The sequence below is a fragment of the Chroicocephalus ridibundus genome, chromosome 23 (genome assembly GCF_963924245.1).
Source record: "Chroicocephalus ridibundus chromosome 23, bChrRid1.1, whole genome shotgun sequence".
NCBI lineage: Eukaryota > Metazoa > Chordata > Aves > Charadriiformes > Laridae > Chroicocephalus > Chroicocephalus ridibundus.
Window position 1 is genome coordinate 4,569,284 of NC_086306.1, and position 16,599 is coordinate 4,585,882.

General features: G+C 52.2%; 1 protein-coding gene across 4 annotated transcripts in view; it reads right to left on the minus strand.

The window, feature by feature from the left end:
* PPP3CC (protein phosphatase 3 catalytic subunit gamma) overlaps positions 1–16,599 on the minus strand; it is a 41,148-nt gene extending 24,549 nt beyond the window's left edge. For 2 of the 4 annotated variants that reach the window (XM_063358487.1, XM_063358488.1), the window contains exon 1: positions 16,334–16,598. In XM_063358487.1, the coding sequence (XP_063214557.1) occupies positions 16,334–16,385 (52 nt within the window). In that variant the 5' untranslated portion in view covers positions 16,386–16,598. Of the gene's footprint in view, positions 1–16,333 lie in introns of all 4 variants that reach the window. The other 2 variants (XM_063358490.1, XM_063358489.1) reach the window with 1 other exon arrangement.

Here is a 16,599-nt window from a genome sequence, read left to right on the forward strand (position 1 = left end):
TGCATAATATTTAAAGGCTATATAGTGCCTTGGTTTAAAATAAATTCCAGGAAGGGGGCCTGGATGTTTGGGTAAAAGAGAAAAACTAGAAGTAAAATCCTGTCAAACAGCCCCAAAGGTGGGACCCAGCTGCCGGTGGCACCTGTGCGCCACGGATCAATTTGCATCTTATCCCAGAGATCATCTGAGGTGCTGGACTCCGTTTCCTTCTCAAAACATCTCAAAGAACCAGCATCTCCTCAACCCTCTGGGTTCAGCCCTTTCAACACCCCGCCGGTCAGAGCAGGACCGAAGCGATCCCAGCCCAGCCCTGCGGAGGGAGCGATCCCGCGGGATGGGTGAGCGGATGCTGGGGTGGGTTTTCCTTTGGGATGCTCCTGGGGTGCTGCAGGCTCTGGTGGCACACACAGACCCAAGAAAAGCCTCCTCCTCTGGTGCGGGGACCCTCCCGGCCCTGGGGACAGGGGACACCACCCCAAAACCAAGAGCCAGCAATAGGACCTGGGGGCCAAAAAGGCCAGTGGTCTCCTGGGGGGCATTCAGAAGAGCGCGGCCAGCAGGTGGAGGGAGGTCATCCTCCCCCTCGGCTCTGCCCCAAGGAGGCCCCATCTGGAGCACTGGGTCCAGTTCTGGGCTTCCCGGTTCCAGAAGGGAACTGCTGGAGAGAGTCCAGCGGATGTTGCGGAGATGCTGAGGGGCTGAAGCATCTCTCTGCTGGGGAAAGGCTGCGAGCCCTGGGGCTGTTCTGCCTGGAGAAGAGCAGGCTGAGAGGGGACCTCATCAGTGCTCAGCAATAGCTAAAGGCAAGAGGATGGGGCCAGACTCTTCTCAGTGGTGGCCAGCGACAGGACGTGGGGTGACGGGCACAAACTGGAACGAACACGGGAAATTCCATCTCAACACGAGGAAAAACTTCTTTACTTTGAGAGTTTCCCTGTTGTGGAGTCTGCTTCTCTGGAGATATTCCAAACCCACATGGATGCGTTCCCGTCCAACCTTCTTTGGCAGGGAAGTTGGATGAGATGATCTCCAGAGGTCCCTTCCAACCCTGACCATTCCGTGAAAAGGTCTTGGAGGCACCACTGTCCGTAAGACCTTGGGCAGACGGACAGACCGTCTGATCCCTGCTGAGCATCCCCCAGCCGACCCCAAAATCTGGCACAGGTTGCCCAGAGAGGTGGGGGAGTCTCCGTCTCTGGAGACATCCCAAACCCGCCTGGAGGCGTCCCTGTGCCACCTGCTCTGGGTGACCCTGCTCTGGCCGGGGGTGGGACGGGGTGATCTCCAGAGGTCCCTTCCCACCCTGGCCATTCTGTGATTCTGTGTGATTCTGTGAAGGAAAACGGGCCTTTTACAGCCGTTTTTAATGATTCCGGTGCCAGCCTGCTTCTGAGTAAGTGGTACCTCCAACACACGCCGCGTGTAAGGAAACCCACTCACTAGATAATGTACCATTGCTTCCACATCTCCCGCTTCTGATGCCATCATGTCATGTGGTGAAAGACAGATTTGCACTTCACTGTAATCCAGCTAGAGAAGAAAAATATCTGATGCACAAATGAAGCTGATGTCCTTACCCACCACCCAGCAAAGACAGCCCATATGCCAAACTATGTCGGATTTAACAGGCGAAAATAGCGGTGGTCAAATAATAAAAGACTAAGAGGAATGCAAGCCATCTCTTTTAAATGCAAATAGAGCAGCTCTTTAGCTGGGAAACCCAGGGGGCAGAGAGGAAAAGCGGAGAGGCAGCACAAGAGATTCTTTGCAGCCCAACATCAATTTTCAAATAACACGAAATGTAGGACAGAGGAGAACAAGGGCGGGCTATAATGAAAGGGGAGCCGGTGCCCACGATAAGGTGGCCCTCTTTCATCGGTGGCTTTGGAAGTTTGGCTCTGCTGGGGATGTGCTAAGTGCCCCCACATGCCTTCAACGGTCCAGGGCACACGCAGCGCTTTCCCCACGCAGCCGCCAATTAAAGAGGTTTAAGCAAGACCCCTGCTTATGCCAACACAGGCTGGACAACAGGGTTTTTTTTGAACGCAGATATCGCTCATCTCTACAGCCAAAAGAAAAAGAAAAAAAAAAAGTTACTTTTTTTTTTTTTAACTGGTTACTGATGAACAACTCGACATTTTGCAGAATTTCATATATTTTCCCGGATCTGTGCAAGGACGGCAGCGTTTGTCCATCGGAAGGAAGGGGGTCTGACACAAATAGGTTCAGCTGGAACAAGGGAGGCCAAGAGGAGCAGGGTGGAAACGTGGGCACAGGACAAGGACTGAGGGGCACCGGAGGCTTTGGGACTCCCTGCCATGGAGTGACTTGGAAAATGATTTTTAAGTACTTCTACAAACTGGGCAGTTGTCCTAGCATCTGCCATCTGACTCCAAAGGAAGTGAGAGAGCGCTTGAAGGTCAAATTATTTATAAGGAAGAGAACAGAGAAGTACGAACCGTTCAGCTCCTTCTTCCCCATCGTCCCGGGCTTTCAAACGCGGCCACCGACTCCGGAGCCACCCTACCCAAGTGAAAACCCCACAGAAGTCGGGACAGAGAGCTTAACAGAGATGGCGTGCAACCACAAGAGCGGTACTGCCCATCACAGAGCTCAGAAGAGATCCATGAAAAGCTCCTGGCATGGTCTGCTTTGCCTTTTCTTGGTAGCCCTAGCAAGCCGAGTTATGCAAGATAAAATATGAGGCTACGCCGATGCGAGCAGCCAAGAACTTTTATGTAAGTTCCCTCGCTGGCTTTGCACAGCTCCACTCCCACAAGGAGCTTGGGCACGATAAGGAACCGGCTTCTCCTCTGCCGTGCCTGTCTGCCAGCCAAGCTGCAGCCAGCATGGAGCACGGGGAGGAAAAAAAACCTGCTCCGGAGATGCCCGAGGGACCAGCACCATCCTGGGGATGCAGACACACAGCGGAGACCTCACGCTAGGCAAGGGATTACCCCACGTCACCGCTTTTCTATTCTTCGTGCTTCCCGCTAACCCCCCCCAAAAAAGATTTCTCAATTTCGAAGCAGACACTGGTGTCGTGGTGCACCCAGAGCCATCGAGAACTTCAAAAGCTTCGTGGGAGCGGCGTAAAAAGATCCTCACGCACCAGAGAGACACACACGGGAACCCCAAACCCAGCGATGCCCGTGTCCCCCATACAGCAGGGGATGAGGACGAGTGCTTAAGTAATTAGTGTTGTCAAAGCAAGTAATCCTGTTAGCCAGCATAACTTGTGTAAGGGCTTTAGTCAACTCGGCGCAAGGGGTTATCCGATGCACAAATATCCACTTTATTTAAAAAAAAAAAAAAATCTGAGTTGTATCCGTATTAATGCTCACTTCTGTCGGAGGGAGCAGGAGGGCGAGGAAGGGATCTGGGATGCACAGACAGCGCTGGCAAAAGCTGACCTGAAATCTCGCACCCCCAGGGCACTGAGAAAGGTGGGAGAGTCTCATCCGCTTCCTGCTCTTATCTGCAAAATGGGGAAAAAACTCCTTATCTCACAAAAAAACCGCTGTGGCTAGTCACAGATGGCCTAAGCAGCACGAAGATGCAGTGTGCTACGCTCATCCTCAGAGCCAGCTCCTTCCGTGAACTGCCCACAGACAATAATTAACGAAAGTGATGGATAAAACATCCCCAACATTGTGAGCAAGTGCTGGGATCTTCCTGCCATCTTCCCTTTGTGTACAAAACCACACGTTGCACGTGGTTGTAGTTTAAATAATTACATCTTTAGGTCTGGGACTTCTGATTTTGCAAGGGCATCAAAACACACTCCATAGATTGAGAATTCCTACAATTCCCACTCTGCCAGCAGGACCGACGCCGCACGCCAAATCACAGACAGGAGGACACAAATGCAAGCAAAATTTTGAGGTGTAAAATGGATTAAGAGGTCACCTGTGCTTGAGGGAATCCCGTAAAAGCAAGAGGACTGCGGTATCTTTGCTAGACTATGGTGCAAGACTCTTTATTACAAAATAAATGCAGATTTTATTTGCCAGTCCAGGAGCAAGCAGATATTCACAGCCCTCCAAGAGGGCATGGATAATTAAGGATGGGAGATAAAAAAGCAGATAAAAAGCTGCTTCTTTACCACCAGCTCTCCAAAACCAGAGCATCACAGCCCATTCATCTGCTCCTCAGTGCAAAAAGACTATATTCCTCTGGGGAAAAAAAAAGCCTGGGCTGTATTTCTACATCCATACTTCAGCTTCATCATGGCTCTCACAGCACAGATTGGGTCGGATCACATAATGTATCATGTATCTTCATAAAAAAAGCAGCAGAAACGAAGCAAAGGTCCTCTTCTCGCAGGACTGGAGGTGGCGGCAGCAGGCAGAGCAGGGCTGACCCATCCACACCTCCAGAAGGAGCCAGTCCCAGGGAAGAGCAAACAAAGTGATCCTCAAATTATTGTTTATATATTTTGAGAGTCCCTCGGATGACTGTACAGAGCAGCAAAGCCAGCTTCATTACTGAAAAAGGAGCAAGGGCTATTTGATTGATGTGGCAGCTACAGTAAAACTCGGTTTATTCCCCGAATGGTTGGGTTTCTAACGAAAAAGAGGTGTCCTCTCACCCTGGGCCACGTGGGGCTTCGAGTCCAAAAATCATCCAGGACTAAACGTGCCCGATAAACTTGAGAGCGATTTCTCTGCAACTCCGGACACCCATCTGGGAGGGAATCTGAAGGGCACTGAATGCAATAGCCCCCTTCCCTGCTTGCTCCTCATCAAATAAATGATGTTACAGCTAGATAGTTGAACAGATGGTTACAGATGCACTTTGGGGGGAAAAAAAAAGGTACATTTCGGGCATTCTGAAGCAGCCAGTATGGCTCAGACAAAACTAAGCACAAGTAAAAGCTGTCTTCACTTATGCTCAGACACATGAGGTAAGGTACTAACAATTTCTTCACCTGCGCTGGAAGGCATCTGAATTACATGACTGTGGTTCAGCCCCGGGTGGGACGGATGGGGATGACAGCCAGATCCATCCGTCTGCCACCAGGGAGGTCTGGCCACCGAGGAAGCCAAAGGTAGAACCGTCCACAGCCAAAGATCTGCATGGGAGCCATCCATACCCCTTTTGAAAGGCAAAGAGAAAGCCGCCTCCTGCGTCGAGCCGTGCATAGCATGAGCAAACAGGTCAGGATTGGGTTTTTTTTCACCTCCCCAATTTCCAAATAGCCTAATGTTATTTTTATCACATTCCTATTCCCATTCACACCTAACCTACATTGGGCTATTCAGAGCTGAGTCCAGGGCTCAAACGGAGCCAGCTGAGAGGTAATAACCCGGAGGATTTCAGCGACTAAAAGGCAACAGCAATGCCATTTTGTGCTTGCAGAAAGCCGAAGTTTCGGGCTCGTGCGGAGCTCTTGCACTCATTTAACAGGAACAAACCCTCCAAGGCGAGACGGATGCCGTCGTTACCTACAGCAACGCTCCAGCCAACCTGCTTCAGCGCTTCCCGATCGGGGGGTCCAGATCAAAAGCAAGGATGGCTCGAACATCAGCAGCTACAGCCAAATTCAAACTTGCTGTTAAGTCCTAATAGTTATTAGCAATTACCTAAATTTCCATGGAATAATATTTTTTTTTTAAATTATGATTGATACAAAATTCTGGTCATCAAACGCCAAGATGCCTTTGCTTTAAGAATCCCTGCGCTGGTTTGCATGAAGTTTTGAAGTCTTCTCTCCCCTGGGGTGCCTCAGGGCAAATTTACATGAGAGTCTGCAAAACCAGATGTATTTTTGATACTAAATTTTTTCAAAGCCTGGACCAAGCCCTGACAAATAATGTCATTTTTCAGGCTGGAGCAGAGCTGGCACAGGCGCCCTGACCCTGCTGTGTCAGAGAACTGCTGCTCTCTCCAGCCACAGAAGCTATGTGGAAATACAGTGATCACGAAGTGGAAGAAATATATTGTTCCTCCAGCCTCCTATCACCTGAGAAAATAAGTAAATTCTCCCCTTGCTGATGGATGGTGCTAATATAAATAACATTAGCATCTCAGAAGAGCTAGCAAGTGGAGCAAACACCCTCCTTGCAGAACGCAAGGGCCAGACACAATTACTATTGCCATTTCTGCTCTCCTCCAAACGTTTGCATGTTCTTTCTACTCTTCCGTGGGTAGCAATTTTCCTTTTCCTTATGAATAATGGACCCTGGGTTTCAGAGGCTCTGAGCACTCACGAAACGGAGCAAAAAAAGCTCGTTTCTCGCCCCTGGAAGAGCTGCAGGAGGACACAGCCCCATACACAGCCTTGAGCATCAACCCAACCCATCGCACACCCCAACCCCGTTAACAGAGAGTATCTTTGGGTATCTTTCTCATCCATTTTGCAAGTGTAAATTCCTACTGAATGGCAGCTCTGTCAAATATAGAGAAACATTAAATGCAGTTCGTAACACCCCAGTTTTATCCGAAACTTGTGCTGCTGGAGTTCAAGCCAGCCCTCCCAGTGCGCAACTGGTCCAGAGAGCTGGCTCTGCTCCTCACCTCAAGCCAGATTCCTTTTTGCAGGGCAACCGGAATATCTCCTCCCAATAACCCTAAAAATATCTGTAGTGTATGTCAAATTCTATGAAGCCAAATGATTTCTTCGAAGGGGGAGAGACACAGTCATCGTGATACCAGAGCCGAATGAAACCAAGAAAGACTAACCAACGGAACCATTCCCATCAGCGAATCTGCCTTTACCTTATCACCTACCTTTCAGTCACTCGAGGAGTAACACCCAAATTTTGAGGCCACGGTGACTCTCGGTTACTGGAATCTGGCACACACAGTCTATGCAGAAGCCAGGTGCATTTAATTCCAAAAAAAGCAAGCGCCAGTCCCGTGCATCAAAACGCAAATACAAACACAGCGTGTGCCAGAAGAGCATAACCCAGGCCACGCTTAAAGCTCCCACGGACCCGCAGAAATACGAAGCGCGATGCCAAGAGGCTTAAAAAAAAAAAAAATAATCATAAAAGCTACATAAATTAAAGTCCATCTGAGCATTTCGGAAGCCGTCCAGCCTCTAAAACCTTATAGCTACCTGAACTGTGCTCACGGACTCCTAAAATCTTTAATCAGGATAGGAGGTAATTATCGTTAAATTGTTCTTCTGCTGGCAAAACATCTAGCACGGACAGTACATAGTGTTATCAGCCTAGGGGGAAAAAAAAAACAGGTGCCTTTGCCAAAGTAAACCATGGCTACTCAAGGAGGGTTCACCAACAGAGCTATGTGCCAAGGTTGCCATGGCTGGCAAGCCCTGAGCCAGCTCTGGTGGTCCCTCGCCGGACTACTGACCCACGAGGTGGAGCTGGCACTCTGCTCCCTCTCCGCGCTCCTCCAGGAGCTGTGTGAGATTAAAACCGTGAGTATTTAATTAGAACAGAGGCGACTTAAGACTGTCACCGCACATCAGCCACCCAGGTCTCAACCAGGGGAGCCGTCCGCAAAGCTTTCCCCACAGCAATCGGCTCTTTGCGCCGGTGTTCCTGCACCGAAAATGAAGCCGAACCTCGTCCGTGACCCAAATCTGTGCTGTGGTGCCAGTCCTGCTCTTGCCAAAGTGCTCCGTGGCTCAGAGACTGGCTCAAAAACTCCCTCGGTGGGCGTCAAATTTTTTCAGCCTCCTTGGGAGCAAGGCAGACGTTAAGATCGTACTTGCTTGCAAGGTCCGTCAAGTTTCCAGCGCCCGCGTTGCCATGCGCAGGTCCCTCTCTTAATGACGGGCACTGATGCGGATTTACCTGGGATTGTCACTGAGACAATCTGTCCAGAGCCAAGTCCTCTGCCGGGGACACGGGCTCCTTACATCACCAAATGCCAACTCACCGGCTACCGTCAAGGAGAGCACATAAGCCCTCAATACCAGCCTGGAAAAAAATCCCTTTTGAGACCCTCAAGCTCTAGAGGCTTTTCAGCAGTTAAAAATATATGTATTATATGATATACAGCAAACCTGGCGCCTTTCTCTCAACAGGTCCATCAGTGGGATGGTCTCTCGGCCAACTGGAGGGGGGTCCCTGCTCAGCTTGAGCGAAAAAGAAAAAGAGGGAAAGAAAAAGGCCGAGGTCTAGAGCAAAAACAGCTGCAGCTACTTTAAAAAAAAAAAAAAAAAAAAATCAGCTCCCCAAAGGAGACGGGAAGGGATTCCTAGATGTCAGCAGGCAGGGAAATTCACCACCTGTTTCACAAGGTTAGCAAGCTGCCAGCGTGTCCACTAATATAGATCATTAATACAAGAACAGCGGGGTCTTTGTGTCAAAGGCAAATCCCCCACCTGCTGGGGAATGTAAATCTGACCCCACCAGCGGCAGGGGAGGGGGGTGCTGGCTCCAATTTTAAAGCTACTTTTAAAGCAGCCACGGTTTTGCACATTGCGTACTTGCAAGATCTCAGTGGGAATGAGGTTGGAGGCAGGAATCGGCTGCTCCACACAGGAAACCTGAACGAAATAACACCCAGAAACGCTGGGGCTGGAGCCGGTGGAAGCAAGCAGAGCCCAGCCTGTTTCACCACATCCACCAAAAGGTGGTCACACCATCGATAAATGAGAATTTGAGCGCTTGCAATCACCACTGCAGCAAAAAAAAAAAAAAAGACCAATTCACACACGACAGGGGTCTCGGTTTCTCTTCCCATCTCACGCCTTAATGCTTCAACACGCGCTGCCTTCACATGGGATCAAAATAGCGCCGGTTAAACCATTTCTTGCAATGCGCTTACTCCAGTCTTTGACATTTATACCCACGTATCACCTTATAACCCCACAGAGGTGCAGACGGTCTGAAGGGAGCTGCAAACTAATTAAAACCTTCCCAGCGGCCACGCTGCAGAGCAGCCAGAGCAGCTTTCTTGCAAACCAAAAAGTAGCCCAAAAAACAGGCTAAATAAGATCTAGCGATGCTTTCAGAGCAGCTTCACAGACCTTCATGTGCCAAGGATGGAGCTCGACGACAGGAGCCCCCAGTTATCACTGAACCAGCAAAACCAGCCCTCTGCGCTTCTGTCTGGGGTCTTCCTCCAGGAAACCTTTGTGATACGTATCTGAAAAAATCACTTTTGGGATAATACTCTTGCTGCTGTTTGAGAAGCCATTTTACTACATTTGCTAGACATCAGCAACTGATAAACGGGAACCTTTTCTAGGGCAGGCTACGGAACTGAGGAGTCTTACTGGGATCACTGTTGGCACCACTTCTCCGTTTTCCTGAAATTCACCCTGATGCACTTGTCTTACACAAGAGAGATCACAGAACAGTTTGGGTTGGAAGGGACCTTAAAGCCCACCCAGTGCCACCCCCTGCCCTGGGCAGGGACACCTCCCACCAGCCCAGGTTGCTCCAAGCCCCGGCCAACCTGGCCTTGAACCCCTCCAGGGATGGGACAGCCACAGCTTCTCTGGGCAACCTGGGCCAGGGGCTCACCCCCCTCACAGCAAACAATTTCTTCCCCAGATCTCATCTCAATCTCCCCTCTGTCAGTGTAAAACCCTTCCCCCTCGTCCCACGGCTCCCCTCCCTGCTCCAGAGTCCCTCCCCAGCTTTCCTGGAGCCCCTTTAGGGACTGGAAGGGGCTCCAAGGTCTCCGCGGAGCCTTCTCTTCTCCAGGCTGAACCCCCCCAGCTCTCTCAGCCTGTCCTCATAGCAGAGGGGCTCCAGCCCTCCCAGCATCTCTGTGGCCTCCTCTGGCCCCGCTCCGACAGCTCCGCGTCCTTCTGCTGTTGGGGACCCCAGAGCTGCATGCAATAGATCCTTGCACACTCTCACCACATCCAGCTCGGAGCAAGGAAAGCACTTTAAATCCCATCTCACAGCCACCACCACTGCAAAGGTATTCGCTAAAGGGGGGAAGCACTCAGAAGGCAGGAGACTGATGTAGGCTTCTGGAGAGCTAAACCCCACATGCCCTCTCTGGCAGCAGAGCCAGGCTCCTGGCTGGAGGAGGTCGCGTTACTCAACACGCTCACATCCACCTCTGCTCCTAATGCAAACGCAGTGAGATCCTATTAAGGCGCCATAGCTGGAGATGCTGCAGCGAGAGACAGCAGTGAGCTTTTGCTTCGGAGGCTGGAGGTCTGAAGTCCAAGTGCAGCCCTGACGTTCCTCCTCCCTGCCAGCCAAATCCTTTAAAAGCTGCACCAAGATTTCATCTTCCTACCCCTTTTGAGGATCCACCTTCCATCCTCCATCTCACCTCTGGTCCATGCCATCCTAACCAGGGATGCTCTGGGTGCAGAGCTGCTCCCCATCCCTCCTTCTCCCTGCCCTGTAGGCTCTTCCCAGTACACTTGACCGGGCTCTCAAGTGTCATCGGCATATGCCTCTTCAGCGCCCTGAGCCTGGCAGACCAGCCTGCAAGAGCCATTCAGAGCCAAGCCTTGCATTATAGGATAATGCTGATGCCTTTACGTAGCCTGTTTCCTCGCTCCCACTGCTTAATGATGTCTAATTCCATTAGCATCCAAGACATTAACGCGCTGTAGGTCTAGTAAACACACCCACCATCCCAAGGCAAGCTGCAGAGGAGAGCAAAGGATCCAACAGGGAACACCTGGAAAACCAGCCAAGCCGGGAAGGATCCCGGACAAATATAGGTCTCCGAGGAGTATCTTTAGATTAGCAGGCAGCTCTGCCCCCACAAGACCCCAGGATTTACCTAAATAGCTCCCTTCATCACAAGCAGCCCGACGTTCGTCGCTATTTTAAGCCAGCACCCTGCCCTACTTCCTAAGGAACAGCCTGCCTTCTCCTGCCTGGGCAACCCAACGAGCACCAAACCCATCACAAATCCCTCTCAACTCCGCGTTTCTTTTATTAAATAAAAAAAATAAAATAAAATTTCAGCACAGTACCAAGCTAATGGGGGCTCATTTGTTCTCATTGCTACAGAACGGGTCCTCTGAGCATCCGGCAGAGCCTTGAACTGGGGGGAGAACGGGATTAACCTTTCCCAGGCTGATATCCAGAAGCAGAAACATCATATTAAACACGGGGGGCTCCAAAGGGACACGGCCTTCCCTCCCCTCCGTCCCACCTCCAGCGCCCATCTGAAGCATCTGGTGTTGTTCTCAGAGGAAATAAATCAAAAGAAAGCCCAATCTGCTTTCCCTGACGTCTTATCACAGGTTTCTAAACAGGTTTTAGTAGCCAAGGCTGGCATTGGGGTTTAGTTTTCGCCACCAGTGGTGGCATTTCTGTTGATTCACACGGCAGCAGAGCATCTCTGCTACAGGCTATAAAGAAACCTGGTTCGGGGAAGTTTCACAGACAAAAAAAAAGGGTACTGCCTTTTTTGGGGGCAGATGAGGGCTACATGAAGCATATTAGAGCCGAACAGCTTGCATTACCCTAAAACATTTGTAGAAGTGGCGCTTAGCGCTGCGTTTAACTTCTGATTCATTTTCGGATGAAGTGCCACATGATCTGGCAAAAATCAGCACCAATTCTGCAACCTCCAGTCTCAGCGCAGGCAGAAACCTGCCCCTTTTCTTAGTACATCCCATTTACAAATAACTCCGCATCTTTCCTGCAAGAAAGACCTCCCAAAAGACCAGATTCCCAAGTAATTCGGAGAGATCCTACGGGGTTGATGCTTGAAGGGCTATCTACACTCAAGACCTTCTTGAGCTCCGTCCAGACGAGTTGCTGTACTATGACACAACTTGCTTTTTAGGGATCCCACCACCGCATCTTGACTCAGATGGTATTTGCACTTTTCCTCCGGCACGCCCGAGGTCTGAGGCCATGCACCTTGGCCTTTATCTCCATTTTTAGCCATTTTCGCAGCTCTTTTTTCCCCAAAAAAATGTTCCTTATTAGCTACAAAATGGCAACACTCAACAAGACAAACGAACCAAAGCATTACAGAAGACAAACGCGAAACGAACAGCGATCGTAGTGATGGTGCTACGTATTTCTTCTTTTCAACAACCACACTTTCCCCTGTATGTAAGATTTAAGATGGAACCACAAAGCTACTTCGACTTTTGTATCAATGTGATCTGTTATAAAAAATTTTGCACAGCTCCCAACCTACCGCAACCAGAGAAAGCCCAACGCTCAACCAGCCGACTGCATTTTAGGAGTAGTCGTTTATGTTAAAAACAAGGTAAGAAAGCTACACATTTTTCATAAAATGAAAGCGTCTTCGGGCAGCAAGATGAAGCAGCACACCCTCTGTACCCTCTCCACTTGGCAGCAGCGTGGGGGAAGCTCTCCAAAGCTTCTGAAGATGGCATTTATTGATCCAATGTCGGTTTTTTGGCTCCCCAGAGGCTTCTGTCAAAGGCACCAGGAGCCTGGCTGAACAAATCCTGTGGGACTGGACTCCAGCAGCATCTCCGCCACCCTCCGAAGGCAGGCGTTCGCCGTGCCAAGAGAAGGGGAGCAGCTCGTTGGGTGTTTTCTGCTCCAGCCTGACTTTACTCGAGCCCAACACGCACGTGGTGGGAGATACTGGTGAGGGAAGCTGCCCCACCGCTCCTTCGCTCCCACAAACCTTAATTAGATATTAAACAGATGAGCTACAACATACCTGGGAGGTTCACGCCAGGAATCAGACAGCTGATATGTACGAAAGCATCATGTTCGGGGGTCTTACGTCCCCCACACACGCTTTAAATCTTCCAACCAGGAAAAAACAAACTAGATACGTGCCTGAAAAAAGCCCAAGTGCTTATGAAAGGAACAGCAAAGCGCAAACTTGGAAAATCCACTTTTTTTTTTTTTTTTTTTTACAGAAGACCTTTACCTACATGGTCTCAGCACCAGTCCCAGTTTTCTATCACCACTATGAACCCCACTGCCGGTGGCGCAGCCTGCCCATCTACAGAAAGGCAGAAACCCAGCAGTACTTCATAAAACAAATAAAATATAAAACACTATTGAACCGTACGGGGATGAGGGATGTCACCGACGACTGACAAACACACAAGGGCTGCCAAAAGGAGGGCACCAGCTCCTCGCTGCTCCTCCTTCACCAGCTTTGTGATGGCGCGACGCTTTGCTAACACACACATCTAGAAAAATCACTCTAAATTATTTGCTCTGGCTGGGTGTCTAAATACCAGTACTCTGGGGTATTTTTTTTTTTAAATAATTTTTCATGGATGCAACTGCAAAGACTGGGTTGCCTTCTGCCGTTCAGCCGTGCTCACATGCCTTTGGAAAGGATCCTCGTGGCACGCAGCTCTGCCTCCCTGAGGACAGCACACCTCGCAGGCGTGATCCGCTGGAGGTGGAATGAAGTGGGATCACTTCTGTGCCACAAAAAGCTCTGCAGGTTTGTTTTCTCGGGGCACGGAGCGGGGGAAAAAAGGCACCCATCACACCTGAGCTCCAGCATCCAACCTACGTGCTTCAGAGGCACCGCAGCAGCCCAAAGCATCGCACCCACACACCTGAAAAACGTGTATTTCACACAGCTTGGATCCGTTGGTTAATCTGAGCCTAAATTCGGGCTGAAGTAGATAACCAGACCTCGCTAATCACTCTGATTTCCAGCATAACCACCCCAAGAGCTCTCCTGCAAGCACCAAGTTGGAACATTAATGATCTCTGTTATCACTTTGCTGCTACAACGGGGCTACTAAAAAGCAATTCTTGACAAACCCCAGAATTAGAGATTTTAACAAAGAACTTGAAGGTACCCGTGTACAAGTTTAAGCACAAAAGGGAGGCAAATGGAAACACTGTATTTCTCCTGACTAAACATAATTATAGTTAACACTTCTGCAGGGCTCTAGAGATGTAAATATATAGGTTAAACATAGTTAAAATTCTACATCCTACTTAATTGTAGGCATTTCCAATTGAGCAAAATTAGCTTTTATCTTCAGGTTTAAATTATTAATAACCACGAACAATGTCACCACCTTTAAACAATAATCACAGCCAGGGAAGAAGCTACTCCTCCCTAGATTTCTAGAGGCTCTCAAATCCGTGTCCCAAGGGTACCTGGGGGGGAAATCAAACATTTTCCTCGACAAGTTCCTGTGGCTCTCAGAGCGAGTGGGCTCCAGCCAACGCCACGAGCCTCCACCCCACCTGGCTAGGGACTAATTACCAAAATTAGTGGGGCATTGCAGATGCGGCAGGGTGGTCGACCCCCCCCTCCATGTGGTGTCGATAACGTCGGCAGGATTGCTGACGGGATTTCCTGGGATTGTGGAAGCTGGAGCAGCAGGGACGGCGTGTCGGTAGGGACGACTCAGCTGAATCATAATGGCTGCATTGACATTACCTTCCCCGAACAAGGCCAACCTAAACACAGGCAGCTGCCTGGGATTTAGCAGGAGATTTACGGTTCACACCGCTGCCCGCAGACCTACAAATCACCCAGCCACACGCGCAGCTCCGGGGAAGACCCCGGCTCCCCCAAATCCAGCTTTATTTCTAGCAATGCTTTGAAAGCAACCCATCAAAAACCAGAGCTAACCAAGGCGGGGGGGGCCCTCAAAGTCCAGGCTGCCACCCTCGTCCACTTTCCCCTTCGTTTAAGGCCACGGTTATTAACATCTAAACATGTGATCGGCCACATGACAGGCTAAAAAAATCACTTAGATCCATCCAGAGAAGAAGGTAGAGATGGCAGCGTGCATCCCCCCAGTGGGGACACCTCCATAGACGTGTATTATAACCATTCCTGGGAAAAACATTCCTTTTATCACCCGGCTCGACTGCCGGCACTGATGCAAGCCGGCCGGGCGAGGAGATTTAATAACAGGCAGGGGGGTTGTATAACTCGGACAACTGGGTGCCCCTTGGCTACGGCGGTGGGTGCCGAGCACAAGTTTAAGCGAGCGAAGGCGCGCAGGGGATGTTCCCCGGTGCGTGGGGATGGGAATGGCACCGGATCAATTAGGGCAGCAAAATGTACAGCATCCCAGCCTCCCTCTAATCCCAGAGTTTCTCCGCTAACGCATTTCTCTCCTCGTTAACCGCTTCGGTGTCTTCTGCTCGTTCAAAAATAGTGCCTGCTATAACGGGTGCCAGAGAGGGGGCCAGCTGGCACCCGCCCGGGGGCATCCAAAGAGCCAACGGGGCTTTGGGGGAGGCAGGAGGTGCTGGAGGGGCTCTCACCCCCCTCCAAATCCTCTGGAGGAGACGCAAAGGAGGGACAGGGTTCCCCCCCTTACCACCCAAAGCGGGGTCTCGGGGTGGGGGGAACCTCATGGGTGTGAAGGAGCACGATGCCCGCCTGGGCTGGCACCCTGCCCTTCTCCTCCTCCGGGCACTGGGCTCTCCCCAGGACAGGAATCCCCCCCCTCCCCCCCCGCCAAGCAAAGCAGGGATACTGCCCCCTCCTTGCCATGCATCCACATCCCCATGGGGCACCCCCAGCCCATCATCCCCATCCTCATATTGCACCAGGCTGAGGACCTGCACCAGAAAAAGGCGGGGGGGGGGGGGGGGGGGGGGAGGGAGACGACGGGTCATCCTTTTAGACCAGGGGTTTCCCCCCCACCCCAGGCCAAAAATGAAACCCTTCAGAGCAGGTCCCCCCCTCCAGGCTCCCCTTAGAGCAGAGATGCCCCCCCCAAGACCAAAGCTGCCCCCCCCGGCTCCTCTGCAGAGGCTGCTGCCAGAAAAGTGCTCTCCCCAGCCTGTTCCCCCCCCCCCCCGGGCTCTCCCTTAAGAGGGGTGCCGCACCAGAACAGCCCCCCCTGTCACTCCAGGCATCCCCCCCCTCCCCAAGGGCTCCCCCACCTCGGGGATGCCCCCCCTCAAGGATCCATCACCCCCCCCCAGAGCTCCCGCAGCTCGGGGATGGGCCCCCCAAACCGACCTCCCTAACGATCGCCCCCCCATCCACGGGTCCCCCAGCTCGGGGATGCCCCCCCCCTCAACGGTTGTCCCCCCCCCACTCAGGGCTCCCCCAGCTCGGGGACGCTCCCCCCAAAACCAGCCCCCCCCCCCTCAACGGTCCCCCCTCCCCAGGGTTCTCCCAGCTCGGGGATGCCCCCCCCACCGGTTGTCCCCCCCCCCCACCCAGGGCTCCCCCCGCTCGGGGATGTCCCCCCAAACCGATCTCCCTAACGGTCCCCCCCTCCCCAGGGCTTCCCCAGCTCGGGGATGCCCCCCCCCAACGCTCGTCCCCCCCCGCCAAGGGCTCCCCCAGCACAGGGATGCCCCCCCCCCAAACCAGCTCCCCCTCCAAACCCAGGGGATCCCCCCCCACCTCAGCAATTCCCCCCCCAAAACCAGCCCCCCCCATGCCCCGGCGTGTCCCCCCCGACCCCAGGGGTTCCCCCCCCGCCCCTGCGCGCCCCCCGGGCAGGCAGGGGGCGCCCTCGCCGCCCCCGGCCCCTCACCCTTGACGATGCGCTCGGTGGTCGGCAGCTTGTTGTGGCCGCGCCCGGACATGGTGGTTGGCGGTGCCGGCGGGGGCCTCTCCCGGCCTTCTCCCCCTCCACCCCCCCCCGCCGCCAACCACCCCCCCCTCCTCAAAAGGAGGGGGCCGCGGGGTGCTCCCGGCGGCGGTGCTGGGGACCCGCTGGTCGCCCCAGTGGCGATCGGCTCCCCGTTTCCCCCCCCCCGGCCGCTGCCGCCGCCGCCGCCACCACACCGCCCTCCTCCC